Source organism: Poecile atricapillus, chromosome 4, assembly GCF_030490865.1.
Source record: "Poecile atricapillus isolate bPoeAtr1 chromosome 4, bPoeAtr1.hap1, whole genome shotgun sequence".
NCBI classification, from domain to species: domain Eukaryota; kingdom Metazoa; phylum Chordata; class Aves; order Passeriformes; family Paridae; genus Poecile; species Poecile atricapillus.
In genome coordinates this window covers 33,417,745-33,437,052 of record NC_081252.1, presented here as the reverse complement: position 1 = coordinate 33,437,052, position 19,308 = coordinate 33,417,745, and the positions used below count along the sequence as shown (strand labels likewise).

The 19,308-nt window shown below is 39.8% G+C and overlaps 1 protein-coding gene across 1 annotated transcript in view; it reads right to left on the bottom strand.

The window, feature by feature from the left end:
- FHDC1 (FH2 domain containing 1) overlaps positions 1–18,782 on the bottom strand; it is a 30,339-nt gene extending 11,557 nt beyond the window's left edge. The window contains exons 1-5 of the mRNA XM_058838359.1: positions 18,300–18,782; positions 11,364–11,425; positions 10,728–10,830; positions 2,525–2,610; positions 2,343–2,443 (exon numbers count right to left, since the gene is read on the bottom strand). Of these exons, the coding sequence (XP_058694342.1) occupies positions 2,343–2,443; positions 2,525–2,610; positions 10,728–10,830; positions 11,364–11,425; positions 18,300–18,782 (835 nt within the window). The remainder of the gene's footprint in view (positions 1–2,342; positions 2,444–2,524; positions 2,611–10,727; positions 10,831–11,363; positions 11,426–18,299) is intronic.
- Between the last annotated feature and the right edge of the window lie 526 nt (positions 18,783–19,308).

Genomic DNA, 19,308 nt, shown 5'->3' with positions numbered 1-19,308 from the left:
CCTCACCACCTACTAATTATTCCAGTGTGAGGTAAGTGTTCTGCACCCTGCAGGATCCATTTGCCATCTGCCAGAATTGGGCTTTTGAACAATTACTCTTTTTTTAGGAGACTTGACCATAAGGCCTGAAAAGATAACAGGCAATGTTTAAATTTTCCTTGCTTATCCCACTCCCACTATGAATCATCATTTTATTTCTGTACAATCACCAACTCAGAGCAACATTTATTTTACTTGTCATATCAAAGATGATTTAGCACAAAGTTATATTCAGTGTGACAAAGAGTCAAATGGAATAAAATGGCATTTTGAAGTTCTCCCATCACACAAGCCTGGTTTGCACATATGTACATTTCTTTGCAAAATGCACAGTAGTGTTCTATCTCAGTTCATACACATTTTCACTCAGCCACATAAGAGCAAAAGAAAAACTTATGTGCAAAAATAATATATGTGCACCAGAGGGATTGCCTTAGAAATAAGACGTGGAAATTCAAAACTGCAGAGTTAATAAATGTGGCACAGCAAACCAAGTGACTCCAAATTTGCAAGTACCCATACGGCAAGAAAATCACCATGAATTAATGTGAGGTACTATAAGTAACACTAATGAACAAAATAAAAGGTGGAATCCTTTTGATTGCAGTGTAAATACTTCAAAACACAATTTTTCTTCCAACTTCACATTCTATAATTTACCCTGCATTCGGCTCCTCAACACAATACAGTAATCAATAATTTTGGAAGCCCATAGCCCTTGTACATTCGTATTTCAATACCGGCAGCCTGAAAACGTAGAAATAATTAAATAATGCTTGATCTAACATGCTATAGATGAGGAAATAAGTAGGAAGAAAAAAGAGCAAATAAATAAGAGAATAGCAAATTTCACAAGGCCAGGAGGAGAAGACTAAACTAAAGAAGACTAAAGACTTCACACAGTAAGAGTCTGCTTTGCGTCACTCTGACGTACACTCATCTGCAGGCTAGATGAGGATTCACCAGGCTGTTTAGACCCTCAGTGATTATCAGCATTAGAACTGAAGTAGATATTCTCTCAGTTTAATTACAGGAAAGAAACCTAGGAGACAGCAACAGAAAAGGAGACATAATTCCTAAACAACTTCAGGCTATCAACAAACCCTGAAGTGAAAAGACCAAATGAAGAAGAGCACATGACAAAGTGGACTGAACACAGGGAAGGCCCAGTCAGTCATTTGCATGGCTGGCCTGATGCAGGAGTTGGAGACCAAAGTGTCTCCTCTCTGGAGGGAATTAATTCACAGGTTTTTTTACATATGTCTTGGGTGAAGGACACAAAGGACATTAAGGCGTGGCTGCTTTTATACATAAAATATTCCCTCACATACGGCTGTTGCTCAAAACACAAAGAACAATTATTTGAAAGAGATCCTAATAGAAGGCCAAACTCAGACCTAATTCTAAGGTACTGCACACTTTCCTGAGTCAAGGAAAAGTTCAATCCTCACTGGTGGGAAAAGGCTTTTTTTCCTTTTGCTTTCACTCGAAAGGATTGTTCTAATCACCAGCGCTCCTAGTTGAATATTTTACTTACTGCACCTTTTTATACCACTAGAAGCAGTCTAAGCAGTGATCTAGTAGCCTGTCAAAAATTTCCAACATGAAATAGGAATTTCATATTGAGGAATAGGACCAAGAGGCACTCGAGATACTGTAAAGCATTAATGTTTAACTGAAATCAGGAAGTCAACTATTTTCCTGCAGAGTAGAAGGCAGTACATTACCTTACAAATAAGCAGCTGCAGCAGTTCAAAACTTGTGAAATGTAAAGAACTAAACAAGTATGTAGAGAAACAGAAAAGAAAAACAGAAAGCAAAGGAATAGCAACAGTATTCTCTACAATAAACATTTTAACCTATCAATACTGCCACCTCAAAAGGAAATGGCCTAGAGAAATTAAAAAAATTCAGTCATTTTTTTCTATGGATCTCTGAAAGAAGGAGCAGAAAGGTGTAACAACCACATTCCAACAGAGGGAGAGCAGTGCAGGAATGAGCAAACTGTACTCAAAAGCTGACATCCTAATTTAGTCATGGACACCTTTGCTTCTGTCAGTTTAGAATACATTACTTAGAGGCTTTGAACATGAATTTTATGCTAGTGTATCCAAAGTCTGCAGATTTTTGATTTTGGAAGCAAAGATCCACCAGGCACACCCTGATGGCATTTGTCAGCGGGGAGTTAGCTTCCTTTTAATAGCTAAGGTACCTGAAATTCAAGCTCTGGTCTTCGTAATGCAGACTAATTAACATGCTAACAAAAACAAGAGTATTAGGCATGTCCCAACATATTTAATTACCTTTTGTTGCCCGTCTTATAATTTTCATGTCATCCTGTAGAGAAGCACAGGAGGGTGAGAACTCCCTCTCCAACACCATGGCTTCAATCCTAAGAGCATAGCTGGAGTACACAAACAGGTTTAGAACTGACAGCCAAAAAAGAATACTTATTATAAACAGAACAAACCAACTATCTCCTTACTTTGGCACCTGGATTAGTAAATACATGAAGGAATCAGCTTGAGACAGTTTTGATACATCTCCATCAAAGGCTTTTAATTTCTTTACCTAGGAAAGAGGAAAAAAAACACTAGCAAAGAATTTTGTCAAAGATCAAGATTAACTTGACTTTGGAAGGCAACACTTTGAAAAGCAATAAATTTAAATGAAGGCATTGGAAAGTCCACCCAGTGACTGAATGGCTTCACTGTCCCAAGATGCTGTAATTTGCATACACCCCAACCACAAAAAATAATTTTAAAAAGAATGTCACTCTTCTCCAAAAAAACGAGCTACACTGAAATTCAGCAGCAGAAACCATGATGCCACCATTCTGATTGGTGATTCTTACTTCTGACCAATGATTGTTTTTATCACTATGTTTAGGATACTGATGATGATCCGAAAAATGACCCTCAACTCTTCAACAACTGTGAGGTACATTTGGGCATAGTTTCTGTGTCCAAAATATCCAGCATAGGGACTGCCTCGATCTTGTTGACACAACACAACTAAACTTTCGGTTATGGGGTTTTTTCAAGATGCTTGAACCATTTACCCTAAAATGCTCCTAAAGGGTAAACTTCATGATCTTGAGTTTATACTTTTTTCACCCAAATGAAATATTTTAAAGATAGATGCAATCTTGCATTTTAAGTAATGTGTTGTCAGTACTCTGAGGACACCATTTACATGCAAAGGAAGTACCACTGCATTAATTTTTTCGATCTTCCTTCCCAGCTCCACCAAAATCCATATATTTGCATGATCTGGAAGCCACTGATCCACCCACATACTTACTATTTGTTTATATAGAACTGAAAAATACATGCACATATGTTTAAGCGTAACTGGAATTTCTTCCACATCTTCCAACACAACAACCGAGTCCAAAAGCAGAGCTCACTCTCAGTTACCCTATTTCTTCCTTCGACCAACAAGTTCACACCCAGCAGCAGTTGCATGTTTCCACTGATTTATACACTAGTTCATCATCCTTTGTGTGACATCACACTTCAAGCCCATTCACAACCACATTTACACAGATGGTCTTCAGTTTTAGAAAGCTTATTAAGCTATTGGACAGAGGCCACTACACCAGGGCATCAATAGTTACCTCACCGCCATGATTTAGCAAGATATCCACAGGGTTTTTTTAAAGAATCAGCCTACAAATTAATCACTTCAGTTATTTTTCTGCTTTGACAGTAAAAAAGCAACTGATCTGTAGCAATAGACAAATAATATGCTATGCCAAATCAGGATTCTTTTAACAGCTTTTTTTCTGCTTTATTCCCATTTTTTTCCCACACCATAAAATATAGAAATGTTGAGAACACATTAAGAAAGAGAAAAACAAGTTAAACACAGAATGGAAAAGAATTCCTTTTTGAATTAAAAAATGCATCAACAAACAAATGAACAGGAAAAAAACCTAACAAAAACTTACAATCAAGAAAGAGACCTCTAATCAGAGAGCAATTTTTACTCAGGCTATCTAGCTTCATTTCCTAACACTGCCATCACGCCCCCCTCCCATTTAACTCAAGACACTCAGACAAAAGCTCCTTCTAAAGATAAACAGCATATCCATTTTTTTTAGGCCTGAGAAAACTCCTAATTTACTGAGTAATTCAAGAAGTCTGCCAACAAAAAAACAGGAAAGACCAGACTTAACATTCCTGATAATTCTAAGGTGTTAAATGAGCAAGAAACAAACCCAAAATAAACACTTTTTCTACACCATTAAGTGGGGAGTGAGAGATAGTATACTATCTCAGTCTTTAAAGGTGTTCTTAACCTGACTTCCCAAAAATAGTGGTCTGCAAGCTAAAAAGCCTGCAAATTCTCCACCCTCATTTTAGTATCTTGCAAATATCAGAGTTTGACTGAAAAGGACACAGGCATTCAGATACGGGAGAGAGGGAGGAAAGAAAGAAAAGCAGCCCACCAATAAAACCCACGCCACCTCACCAAAATCAGATCATATAAGCCACAGGTTAATTATAGGAAGATGCAATTTGAAGACTTAAATGCACAGAAAGTGAACAACCAGATCCTGAGACACAGAAATATTAACTTATTCATGCTACAAGTACTATATTTAAATATATTTTCAACAGTAAGTAGCAATCAATGTTTTCCATGTGGAATTTCAGTTTTACATGCACTGGGTGAAATCCTCCTTCTATCCCACTAGGAAAAATGCCTGGAGTCATACAAGTGAGTACTAAATCCCAGAATTAATTCAGAGGAGCAATATTCCTAAACATGCACAACAGAAGACATTGACAAGGCTGCCTTCCGATGGGTAGGATGGGGTATGAATATCACTATGCAAAAGGTTTTTGGCAATAGTCAACCCAGAAGAAAGTCTGTGTAATCAGACTTGAAACAAAGATGTGCCCACCACCTGGTTCTACTTTTCCCAGCCTACCCCCACCTTAACCCCCACTGTCTTCTCCTTAGATATCCCAAACTACCTTTGTAAGAAGCATCAATGCAGCTCATCCCCAAGAAGCCCAAAACCCAAGGACGGTGGAGAACAGCGACCCATTCCACAAACTCACAAAACAGGAACACGACAGAGTTGTAAGGTCCCTTTCACCTGGAATTCAGCAAACACAGCCTGCTTCCCCATACATGTCTGAAGTTTTTCACACAGAAAACTACATCGTCTGTTACCTTGGCCTTAGAATGGTAAATAGTTCGGGAAATAACTAAGGTAAAGACAGGACAGCAATTATTCTGTGCTCCCCTTTTTTTGTTAAAAATTTCATAATTGAAAAATAATTCTCACCAAGAAGGAAAAAAAAGATGTTACTTGACTTTATCAACACTACCAATAAACTAAAAAAACAACTTCGGAACCCCAAAGTTAAAAAATTACCGGAACATATTTTGGATGCCTGTCATTAACCATTCCAAGTAAGACTATTCAAAATCCCACGGGACTGCCTCTACTCTCTGCTGCCATGTTGTCCAAGTATTCTGGAAGAAAACTGACATTCTCTGATGGCTCCCAGAAATGGAGGGTCAAATTCAAATACCAATTGCATCCAGGAGCTGCAAAGAAACCATGGGGATTGCCAACAATGTTCACTATTAATCATGTTAACAGATACAGTAGATAGTAGAACACAAGAGAGCTGAAAATGTGGCTTATTATAAAATCATAATGAATAACCCTACCAGTTCTGGCCTTGACTCCTCTCTTGAAGCACAAAACTTTTCCACAATAGTAGGCAGCCACATACCAAGATACGGCAATGTAATGTGTATATTCAAGAGAGCTTAATTACATTGTATGCTCAGTTCTATATTACTCAAATTGGGTGCCGAGCAACTAATTTAATTTTTCATTACATTTGTATATGGAATATGCATTTGCACTGTCCATGCATGCCCATGCACACTAAATCTGATTTCAGATACACAAGGTTCTCACATACGTAATTTACTTAATTTTAAGAACAGTTATGAAACATAGAAAGCATGATCTTTGATTTGACTTGTGAACAATTGCAGTAGAGATGCCCATTGCAAGTATGCCATTATACCTGGCAGACATGAAAGCTACTGTATTCAAGTTCTTAGTAATTTTTAAGCTAGCAGTAGCACTTCTAGTGGGATTTTATTTCATGGCATAAAACAGGTACCTTGCTGGATCTTGTAGCTATGCAGGATCTTTGAAGAAGAGGAACAAACATTTTCTCAGTGGGTTTGGTTTTTCTACTATTATTATTATTATTATTTAATATCTCCATGCAACTGCAAATATTCAAGACACTAACAAAAATTAGAGTTAAAAAATGCCAATGCCCCAAAAAGCATCACAGTGGAATCCAACTACAAGGGCATGTGGGAAAGCAGCAGATGTATGAGGCAGTGAGGCAGGATGGGGCACAAGCCAGGGCAGTGGCAAACCACTATCAGCAAATGATAAAAAGAAAGGGAGAAAAACCTGCAGGTAATCATAAAAGGATAAAAAAGAAAAAGGAGATGAAAGCTCTGAAGGACGGTCAGCCCTATAAAGCACTGGCTGAGGAAAAGAGGGGGCATTTAACTAGAGACATGGTTTGAAATGAGTAGAGCTGACAGAAACAGTTCCAATAAAGCAGGTGACAGACGAGTTTGAAATCAGAGTACAAGAGCAAAGGACAGGCTTGAGACATTATAAAGGAAGTTAAGACATTGTGTTGATAACCTGGGCGTGCATGTGTGTGGGTGAGCTGATCACCAGTATGATATGCTCTCTTCTGTATGTATTTAAAGTACAAATTCTGGCTATTCTAGCTCGTTAAACACTGGACTCTCTCAACTTTTACCAGTCTGGGCCTGTTGAAGAGCGCAATAATATGCACATAAAAGCAGCTAAAAGCTTCTTCTCTGCTCTCATCAGGATGCCAGTAAATAAAAGCTGTCAGGCATTTCAACAGGGTATCATTCAGAAACAAGTCAGTATCTTTTCAGAAGTATATAGCAGATATAGCAGAGAAGACTACTGCTTCAGTCAAGGTTCCCTGGAAAAAAACCAAAGGGATGAAGCAGAGCAGATTCCAAATAGGTGTTTCTTTCTCCTTACAAAACTGCTAAGTACAGTATAGTACAAAGAGCAGGACTTCTAAGAAAGCTTAAACAAAATCAGTGATCTTATCCTACTTGTTGACGTGTTGAGAATTTTTATAAATCTGCTCGGCCTTTTTTCTGACCACTCTATAGTGGCCAGGCCATACATCCACAGATAGTCCTGAACAAAATGTTGAGCAGAGCCTTGCAGCAAGCTCCATCATGGCCAGCTTCAAGTACTTGTCAAGTTTTTCAAATTAAGCATTTGAAAATACCCAAACATTTTACAGTTGTAGGAAAGACTTCACAGGAGTGCCAGTATTTTAATAATAGTCTTATTCAGTTTGAGAAACAACATTCAGTAAGGTATTTGTCATTTACACACAAAAATCTCCACAGCTTTGATAGCTGTTGGGATTTTTCATAGAAAACTGCTAGAAAATTAGTAGTAATGACACCTATTTCTGCATGCAAATAGAGTTGCCACATTACAATACGGCAAATAGAATAATTTTAAATACAACAGAGGTTAAATGTATTTGTTAGCCTAAGTTCCTAGCCTCCATTGTCAAAAAGTTGGATAACCATCAAGTGCCTGAGATACTATGAACTGAAATGATCTAAAATATGTCACAAATGTCAAACAAGAGACATGGAGCACCTTCAGGTAATGTGACTGGATATCACAACACTTCTAGAGAAGATACAATTGGAGTACAAAGCTGGTGCTTATTCACACCAGGTAAATCATAAACTTAAACTTTTTAGTAAATAAGAAGAAACAAAATAGACCAGAGTTGCCTTTTCTACAGCTATGACCAGGAATGGCACTCCTCTCCTTCCTTTCACTTCTACATACTAAGGATTTATGGTAAAATAAAAAAAAAAACAACCAGAAGACATCTCAAAGCACAGTTACTTTCACAGTTTGAGAAGGCACTTGGCCCGCATTCCAACTTGCAAGAAACCTGTGCATACAGGCAAATGTGTCTGTAAATACCTGAGCTGCTGCAAAGAGCATACAAAGAGGAACTGCAGAAGCCCACCCATGGTTACACCAAGACAGTCTGCCCTGGTAACTGAATAGCTACTAACCTTTCAGGACCTGAGTGCTTAAGTCTTTGCTCAGAGAAATTCTCAACTCTTACAACAACAAAGCAGGTCTTTAGGAGAACAGGAAGTATTGAAAGGGCAATCCCAGGGAATCCTTGCTGAGGATGGGTGCAACATTGTGCAAGGACAGGCCAATGTGATGACAGCTTGCCAAAGTTATCTCATGTGATATGACAAAAAGAAATTAGGGAGCATTAAACAGAAGAGGGAACAGCAGAGTAACACCACTTCACCTGGTATTTCTAATGGTTCTGGATTATTTGCATGTGGGGCTGTAAGTTTCTGATGCCTTTCCCTCAGCAAATGGTGAGTCACTATTCTAGGAGTCAGCTACTCAGACTAGCAGGCAGACAATAAACTAAGAACAAGTAAGGCAACATAGGAGGAGAACAATGAATATACATTTAGGGCGAAAATGGTGAAAAGAAAAAAAGCTCTGAGGCTTCTAAAAAGAATGAAGTTTTTAACTGTCTACTCTAAAATTTTAGGAGCTGCTGTAGTAAATGAGTTACTGGACCCACTTATTCTTTGACCCCACCAAGCATGATGACATGAAGGCATGGAAACATTTTTCCATACCAGCAGAAGCATCAGTTCCTTACATTCAGGATTTTCTCCCTGTCTTGCCACCATCACCCAGCTCTCAAGGGGAAAAATCCAAAAATATTAAACAATTTCGAGAAGAATAACGAAGAGAAAAGGAGTATTTCCTTTTTCTGATGCATGAAATTAATTCAATACAGACTAACACCCGCACAGTGGAAAGTAGCCTCTCTCCAGCCTTCCCTGGGGAACAGCAACAAATCTCATGTCTGATTTCCCTCACTTCCTAATTCTCTTCTGCATCATAGAATATCTTCCATTGATTTCTCAAGTGACTCTTTAAAAGCACTTCTTAAGTTCTCTGGCCCTACTATCTTGATGGACAGGCCTGTTCCCAAATCTGTCATCAAATAAATAAACACACTTTTTCACTCTTAGCACTACCTGTTGGATAGCTAATGCACCTAGCTGAGCATTGCAGACAAAATTGATAAAATTCAACAGCTTACACTGCAATTGTAGCTCAATGACAACACATAGCTACATCACAGACTACACTATGACACTTGTCATAAAATAACAACCAAGACCTAAGCCAGAAAGAGTAAAAAGTACTTTTCTTTCTGTCTAATTTTCTGACTATACACAGAGTTAACTAGAAGTCACCCTCTTTCTAGTTACTACTCCACTGTTCTCCTCTGTCTGACTTTCAGAGGAAGGAGATAAATTCTGTTTATATAATGGAACATGTACTAAAATGCAAACAAAGAGGGAAGACGGAATGGTTTTCAGGTCTCAGAACTACTGTCACCTATTTTTTTTATGATTTACTTTTCAACTTGTTGGCATCCCCCAACTCTAAGAGATATATTAATCAAGTATACTAATGTAACACAATTTTTACAAGATTCTCTCCAAAGGCAGCCCAATTTAGGGTCATAAATTTGACAGCAAAAGACTGTAACGTGTTCTACTGATGACTGGATCCAAGATTTGCAGCTGCACAGAGGAAACAAAGTGCTTTGACAGTATGACCTTGAAGTGGTAAAGTATGTGAGTTGAGGTTGATCTGTATGTGGACCTGAACTTAGCAATTTCCCAAGTTTTAGACACTCACTTTGATGTGAAGCACTCAAGCAATTCTAATGCTAATTTTGTCAGGTTTGCAGTTTACATTTCTCTCACGTACATACAAATGGGTCAATGCCAACAGTGAGCAGGCAAGGAACTCTACATCATTAAGCAGGGCTCCCAGGTCAGTTGATGAAGCTTCACATCTCTAATCATGTGAATAGACTTGAAGTTTGGGACTAGCAGGTGGGAAAGCCGCACTTGGATGTTGGTCACATGGTGATCACAGGAACATTGAGAAGGTATTGCTGGTAATTCTCTGCCTTCTAACAAGTCTCCTTTGAGCACTAAGCCACGTTAACAAATTCCATGGGTGCTGCACATTGGAGCTTCCTTTCTGCCCTATTGAAAGCAGGCCCAGGAACAGACCCGGACAAACCAAGCAGGCAGTGAACCAGAAGGCAAAACGGCAGTAGCACAGGGCTACCAATATTCAACTCACAGGCATTGCAATGGGAAAGCATGAAGCAGCTGCCAAAGAAGTGAAATTTGTTTTCTTAGAATATACTTCAATTCTGAATTTTCTAACCTCCCTAGAGCAATTATCTGCACAAAGGAAGGTTCCAGGTCATGCTGTTTATGGGACAAAAGGGACATCATAAAAACAAAAGAGGTCTTATCAACTCCTTAAAAGCAGGTGAAATTAATTGATGTGAAAGGGATGACTACACTGTGACCTCAATACAAGTCAAATGAAAATTTGCACTCAGTGGTTGCCTGTTCCCTGGCCTCAGGAAGGCACTGAGATTCCTCTTTTACAGAGCTTCATGTTGGAATCCCAGTCAGCAGAACTCTACAAAAAGTAAGTTCCACATAAAACCATTATTTACCTCCTCTGCTTCCGGTAATAATTTAAGAAATTCATGGAGCAGTTCAGAACCATAGGGTTGACTTCTTCCATGATAAATATCTTCAATGATGGATTCGGCAGACCTTGAAAAAACAATTGAGCACACATATTTCTAAGACTTGCAGGGCGAACAATTACACAGAAAAACCCATGCCTGGGCTACTCAACAGAGTTATAAAGAGCTTGTATCAGTGGATACAGCAGTGTCCACAGCAGCACCGCTCTGACACCGCTTCCAGTGATGCCTTTACTGAAGGGCACCGTTATCAGTGAATACAGACAGCAGTGAAACAGCTTGCTCTTGAAAAAGTTGCTCACATTGCCCCTTCCTAATAGTTTATAAATAGAGGAAGCCAGTGAAAGGCAGCTCACAGGCAGCGTTACATGAGGTAAAAAGGCTTCCCTTAACTATACCTGAAAACTCATTTCATCTGGTTAACATCAGCAAACTCTAAATGTTGATTGCTAGGCCATAAACGCACTCAAAACCGAACAATTAGAAAACAAATTATGTCAAATTACTTTTAAGAAAGTAATAAAACTGCATAAAACTGCAAACTCCACAAGGAATAGAGCACAGTGTATATATTTTATGAGAACTACAACGAATTCTTACTTTTTGAATTGTTTGAGAAATATCCCAATGTTCATACTTCGTTTTGCATCCAAAATGGAAACCTGAGAGAGAAAGCAAGAGAGATTAATCTAACAACACCTAAGAAAGCAACATATAATGCAGATATCACTTCTTAAATTGCTACAGATAACTGTTTGCACCAAATCCCAGGCCAAATAAATATAGAGACTTCTTATCAACAAAGCTCCTATACTACAGAACTAGTTTTTACCAGGGAAATATATAGCATACTCACATCACTTTCCTCCAAGTGAAGCAAAAATTTCCATAGCAACATATAATGAAGGAAGGAATCAATATTTCTATTTCATTACAAAATAAAAACAAAATAAAAACATTCTTCTTGCTTATTTCATAACCCTGCATCTGCAAAATGTTACTTAACAGGTAATACACTGTATTGCATTTGAAGGCCCCAAGGTTAGTGAACATCACACTTCAAAACCCATGTAAATTCAGAGGTTTTGTGACAACTGTGAGAATGTGATTTCTAAGCAGAGGTCAGGTGCATCACTGATTTAATTCATGCCAACTAACAGCCACACTGATTCAGAGGAAGATAATTAAGTTGATCTTGAATCAAATCCTGAAACACATAAGCTCAAATCTGTGTTGATTTGAACACAGATTCAAACAATGAATCAGTTTCATTGTTTCAATGAAGCAAATTGAAATCAATATGCTTCATATTGAAGCAAACAGAAATCAATAATAAAATAACAGTCTCTCCCAGCTTTATATTTCAAAGTTGGTTTGCTGTATCATCTTATATGTACAAATCTAAAAACTAAGCAGAGGGGGAAAGAAAAAAACAGTCCACAATATTTTGCCCGAATGTTGTAAAAAATTTTAAAATCAAAGTGCCTCTTTTATACTACTTTTTCTTCCTGTAACAGCATACAAGTTAAAACCTGAGAGGTTTGCCCTGCTTTAGCAAATTGTGTCCTTAAGGTTAAAATTTCACCACAGCTATTTTGGTGATAACAGCTACAAAAGTCATGAGATTTACAAGGACAAGAGAATTGTTTCACCTTAACAGTTCCACCTGACTGCTACAATAAAAGAGCTCAGTACACATAGATGTTCAAGACTACTGTTGGACTCGCATGCTGTTTGTGGTTTTGACAACTGGAAAGGCATTTTGACCTTTGTGACAGTGCTCAGATTAGAAGCAGATATATAAATGCAACATTGGCATTATCACGAAATTGAATTAGCCTGCAGTCAGCTGGTGACAGTGAAAATATAGGGATGATTAATGGGCTATCCACAACATACACCCAGGAGACAGCCTCTTCGTCTGCTGGAAATAGTGAGTCATATTGAAAAGTTTTCTGAAATTCTGGAATTTCCTCTCTTCTGAAAACAGTGAAGACCAGAAAACACAGGAAATATCAGCATATTAGTCTTAATTAGATGATTGGTAGCCCAAAGCCCTTCAGTTTTAGCATATGCAGAGATAAGGGGACAGACTGTGGTTTATTCTCCTGTTATCTTAAGAGTTGAGAGGCCCCCAACAGATCATTAAGGAAAAGCCCCTTAACGCAGGACAGGTTCACCTATCTCTCCCCCTGCAGTATCTAATCTTTTTCAAATGTTTTACTGCAAGGACCTCTCACTGACCTCTCTAACTGCAGCTCCAGTCTCCAGTTGCTCCAGTCACCCCTAATTCTCAAATTTCTCTGTACTAGTTTAAGCCTATAAGCTTTACCATCATTTGGCTTTCAGTTTGTTTGGGTTTTTAAGGCATATTCAGAGTTAATCTTGTGTACATTTTTTAAATCACAGTTGGTAACTGTTACAAGGAGACTGATCATCAGCTGAGTAAACCTTTGTTTTCCATGGCACAACTCAGATTTACAGTACAACTTCAAACAAATTACATATTTATTTTTTTTTTAATATCTTCCCTTGAAGAAAAACAACAAATGGGAACATATACAGCTGCATTTGCCTTATCAGCACAACAAAAAAATGTCACAGCTGCTCTTAAGTACCAGGATTTTACATACACTTCTTGCTCTGTATATGACTGTATCCTATGTTTTCTCTGATTTCTTGATTAACCACAGAATCAGAACAAGTCTCACTTTTTGGTCACTCTTTTCTTGGTGTCTATTCAAGCTTATCAAAAGTGTTTGAAACTGCTGTCATTACATAACTACCTTCAAGGAGTTTCCAGATGGGAGCACAAGGAGGAGAAAAGAGGAACCTGGCAGATACTCCATAAATACAAGTTCCTACTCCTTGCACACAAATACCCTACCTCCCATCTCACATTCAGTTGCATATTAGATTCATAACCTCAGCCTGAACATCTGTTCACAGTGTCTGCTCTTCTCCACCGAGATTTCATTTGATTTTGTTCATGCAGAGCACTCTCTGCTGCTGCTTTTCACCCTCTGAACATTACCACAGCTTTTTCTAAATTCTGCTCAGTCTGCTCCTGTCTTCTGTTCACACACACTGTCAACACTGCTGCCGGCACAGCACGTTTCAGGTCTCTGTTTGCCACCCAAAGAGGTTTTGAAGTGCTGTCCACCAGTAATACCCCTGGACTTCTGTAACTCAAAAGTTACACTGGACTGTAACTGAGAATAGGGAACAGGCAATAGGGAACCACTGGGGTTCTCTGTAGCAAAAAAACAACCCTCTCATATGGTTTCTTATGATTTACTTTAGATTAATTCAGGAGAGTTTTCTCAATTCTCATCCTTTACTCTCTGAAACTGGAAATACTACGAATCTCTCAGATATTTTCCACCATCTCTACACCTGCACTTTTCAAGCCCATGCAAAACATCACAGGTCACACATACTTGCAACCTCTGCTTTATAAACAGTGCAATCTCTAAACCAAGGACAGCAATTCACTCATGAATCCACTTCCCATCACCAGAGTATTCAACCCAGCATATTTCCAAAACCTGCAGCAGGCACAGATCACACATTAACAGGCCTCAGTTTGACAGATGTTAATCCACCACAGAAATACTCAGTTTTCAAGGTACTATGTGAAGGGGAAAATTAGCCTGAGTACCATGGTGAAGTTGTGTTGATGGTAAGATGATATCTACTCCTGAACCCCAACACAAATTTGCAATCAATACAAAAGATTCAGAGAAGTGCTCTGGGAGACACAAAAAGACCCAAATCAAAACTGACTTTGTAGTGACTGGAGGAGCAATGCAACAGGAGCTTCTTGCCATGAAACCATCAATGAGGAAGAGAAACACAACAAAGCAGATTTATAACAGATTAGTAAAACAAAACATTGTAGGTTTTCTTTGCCTAAGAACAATGGGGTTTCACATGGTGGGATACAGTTTACAAATTATAGAAGCATGGAACAGCCTGGTGGCTCAGGCTTGGTGCTGAAGGTTAGGAAGGATACAAATAACTTCCTGTTCCAACTTCCACTTCACATTACAACACACTAACCACCACTCCATGCCTGGAGTCACGGTGCAGCAGAGCAAACCAAGCAGCTTACTAAAGGGCTGTCCCCACTCCGTGTCATCCTCCCCTGTCATGTTCCTAGCATGCTCTTTCCCTTAGGCAGGCACTGGTACTCATCTCATTTGGTTCTTGCTGTTAGTTCTTCCCTGGATTAACAGGTTGATTCAGCTCTCAAGAAGGTGGAATGAGTGTCAGAGCCAGCACGGGATAAACAGAGAGGGTATGTCTAGGAGAGGGGGCAAGAGACATCCTGTTCACTCCTTCCACCTTCCTTCTGTCTCCTCCTCTCACTGTGCCCTTGCACAGGTTTTGGAATTCACTGCATCCTTCTGCAAAGTCATCAAAACTCACTAGAAGAGCAGAAACTATTCCAGTAGGAAACAAATGAAGAACCCCACAGCACTCTGCTGAGCTGCTTCCTTCAAGATGTTTACAGAGGGTGCAATATGTGTACTATATTATCCAGATTCTGTCAGGTGGGGTGAGGTGAGACAGGAGCAGAGGCACAGTTTGGAGGAGAAAGCAAGACCAGTTCCTTTGGCTGACAGGAAGGTGTTCTGCCCACTCCACTGCCAGACTAACTATAGCCTGGGTGAGTGCCTGCTGTGCCACACTGGGACACCCCTGAAGGATGGGGAAAGTAAATTGGCATGTAAACTTAACCTTGCACCCCCTATTTTTCAGAGCCTCAAATTACATGGAACCATAGGGCAAATGAAGCCCTTAGTCAAGGAAACATGTTAATTAATCTCCTAAGGGTTTGGTGAGGGATTGTTTACAAAAAGGAAAGCATTTGCTGTAGGAGTTTGACTCAAGCCTCAAAAGGAACTTCTGTTATAATGATGATGTTACATCTAAACATATAAATCACTGTATAAATTACTGTCAAATGAGGAATTATAAGGACATGCAGTGTTGTAAGCTCCTACATGTGTAGAACTTTTACCAAAACTGCTGATGATTTCATAATCAATAGTGATCTCTGACAAAGGTATGAAACCCCAAATCTCCTCCACAATCTTGGGGCAGTGGCCTCAACTCTGGCTGAAGAGTAACTCTCCACCACTTCCACCAAAACTACACCATTGCACCAAGAGAGACCCCATAGGGACAATAGGGCACTCTCTGGCCATGCACTTCTGTACAGCACTTCAGACACGTGCTCCTTTTTACAGGTTTGGATCTAAGTAAAAGTTGAGTTAATGCACTTGAAGTTGTCTTGAAAATTCATTGCCTATATACTATGCCAACTAAGCTAATTCCACTATGTAAACTTCAAAGAATGTTTTTCATTGCTAGACCATAAAGCACTGTCTAAAATCAACTCTGTTTTACACAGAAGGAACAGAGCTACTGAAACACAAAATGTTTTGCCCACCTGTCCCTGGCTGGCCACCAACATGGCCACATACAGAACTAGAGCTCCCTCAGCCCCACACTAACACGCTCTCCACAAGGTCACACTGATTCTGCACCCCCAGCTCCTGTCAGCCTCTGTAGATTTTACCAGAGTGAGCTAAGGATAACCACCCCACATTGAAACAACGGATGGCAGCCAGCAGAGTCACAAACAAGGCCTCTGCTCCCACCTCCAGCCCCTCGCTGAACCATGCCTACAGCAGGGTGAAGCACGTGAGCTGTTGCGCGTCTGTGCTTCCGCACTTCCAATAACACACGGCTCCTCAGGATTATCTCCTTCCCTCCTTGCTAAGCAGATAGGACTGCAAAGTCCATTAACACATAAGAAATTGCTCACCACTGACACACTGCTGCAGCATGCTTGACAAAGCTTAGCGAGTGAGCGGGACATTTTGTCACTTAAGTGGCATCACTCGGAAGCAAGTCCTGTTGCCTCACCACCTGCCACGTGCAAAGTCACCATGAACCAGGGAGCACAGGCATCAAGCAGTGCAAATGCACTGACCCACCATATCGGCTCCAGACAGATGCACAAAACCCACAACTTCCAGCAAGGCAGGGTTTTGTTTCCAAGGCATTGTATCCTGGAGAATCCCTGGTTTTGCAGGCCTCTGATTTTAATCTCTAGCACTGTATGACTTCTGGAGCACACTGGGATTTTCTCTGACCTAGCTATTGCACACTATGGGCCACATTCAGTTTCCAAAACTTACTGTAATATTTACTAGAACTAGATTTTTATTACACAGCAGTCCTGAAAGGGGGAGCTTCTGAGGAAACGCAGGAGGCCAGAGCTCTGTACATCTGTACTCTGCACAGGAAGTCCACTCACTGTACTCCTGATTCAAAGATGAACATAGCCTGAAAACAGCGCAGAGGTTAATGACTACCTCTGATGATGGCCCCAATTACTACTTCCCAATGTCAGGGCTTCAGAGCCTACAATACACGTCTTTTTAAACCTTGAATTTTGATATGTACAATATGCATGCTATCAGTGCATTGGTTTCTCATCTTGTCGCTTCTGATCTTATTTTGACATCTCCTGAATCCTGCAAGATATCAGCAAATTCATGTCCTTATTTTCTCACTAAAAGTTGATGCGTTGTTACATCTCTTAACCCCATGCCCTCTGTATTTTGTTTACAAGCTAACACGTATGTAGACACACACTAGTGATTAAATCTGCATTTCAGCCCTCCAATTACTTCAGAGAAAGATCACTTGAGACAATTCAATTCAGGCTTCACAAAGAGGCTGTCTATAAATGAGGATTTAAGAACTAGAAAAGCTACTTATCAGTTCCCTGGAGAGCGTCTGAACCTGAGAGCACTCGGTACAAAACACTCCTCACCACCAGAACAGAAATCAGTGGCAATCTTGGGACTTTCTTGGAAGGTTATCTTCACATCCAGAAAAAACAGGGAAGGTGAAGTAAAGTTTTTCTTAGCAGGAAAGTCATGTTTATGAAAGTGGAAACTTTAAAATTATCAAATAACAAATACTCTTAATCACTATATTAAGTTCTATATCCTTGCTGCCCTACTGGCACTTCCCTTCTTGACAGGGACTCTAGGATACTGTGGGTATGTACAGCATTAACCCCTGCAAACAGGACTCTCTTCTCTCCTGCCTGGTACATGTTTGCACGTACAACATCTTGTTTGTATCACACGCATAGAGGAAGAGCTGAAGAGACAATACAATTGTGTTCCACACTGGAAACTCATGGGCTATCTAACATGAGTAAATCCAGATGCTTTCAGCTCCCTCCACTTATTCATATTTATTTTAACAGGTGATCAAATCACAGCACTTAGCAAGTTAAAATAATAAAACACAGTTAGCTCTTTGAAAAACAAATATGTGCCACTAAGAACAAAGAGTTTATGTTTCCCATCATTCCCCTCTCCTTTGAATCAAGACAAATTTGCCGTAAGGATGAAACATGACAGAGAAAGAGAAAAAGGCGAGGCAGAATTCACATCAACTCCTACAGCATTATGTAAAAAAAGAGGTTTTTACTTTAATTCTTACCTCCTCTTTCGTCTCTTTAAATGAAGACTTTAAAGATCGGTTTCGGGAGTCCTGAGGTTTGGCTTCTTCCTGCTGCCCAAAAAGTTCCTCAATTGTCTTCGTATCAATTTGATACTGTGGTCTTGCAGCAATTGTCCAGATATTGTTTTTACCACGGACTTGTTCTTCAGGGATAGTTTTCCAGAAAAAGCTCCGCATTCGTTTTTTTTTGCCGTGGCTGTCATGGCCATTTACCAGCTGTGGAGGCAGAGGTATGTTGGGGCCAGGCAGTGGAGGAGGGGGTGGTGGTGGGGGCGGCATTCCCGGGGGGAGCGGAGGGGCTGGGGGAGCCCCGGTGAGGGGACATGGCGCAGGGGGTGGTGATGCCGCAGGCTGAGAAAGGTGAGGCTCTGTCGTCGTATCCTCGCTCATTAATCCCGTTGCAACTGGAATAGCCCCATTTTCCTTATCATTGACCAAGGAGAGACAATTCATAACATGCATTTTACAGCCTCCCCGAAGGGGAGAGTGTTACTTCCTTGGATGGGTTTGAAACATTGAACAGTCAGCGCGGCAGCCGCTGGGATCACGCTGGGATCAAACCCTATCTGCCAGCAGCGGCAGCACGAGAGGGGACTGTACCATCTCCACAACCTGTGACAAAGGACAATAGGGACACTCAGATCACAGACATCGGACATCGTCCCTCGCACTGAAAAGACACCAGCACTAAGGTACAACAACTATTAAGTTTTCAATCCAGAAGGGAAATTCAGTGAATCAAAAGTCTTTCACAGGGCAATTGTTTAACATTTATCCATACCACTCAACATTTCAAACAGCTTCAGGTGCTTAGATTTCAAGAACATATATAAAAACAAGAATACTCTAAATCACCCAAAGTAGATACCAAAACTACCTATTAATCTCCATTCAGTGCAATTTTGTAAGAGAATATATTTATCTCAAATTATTAAAACAAATATTATTCCACTGCTAATTTCAGATACTCTTTTAAAGTTGACTGCAC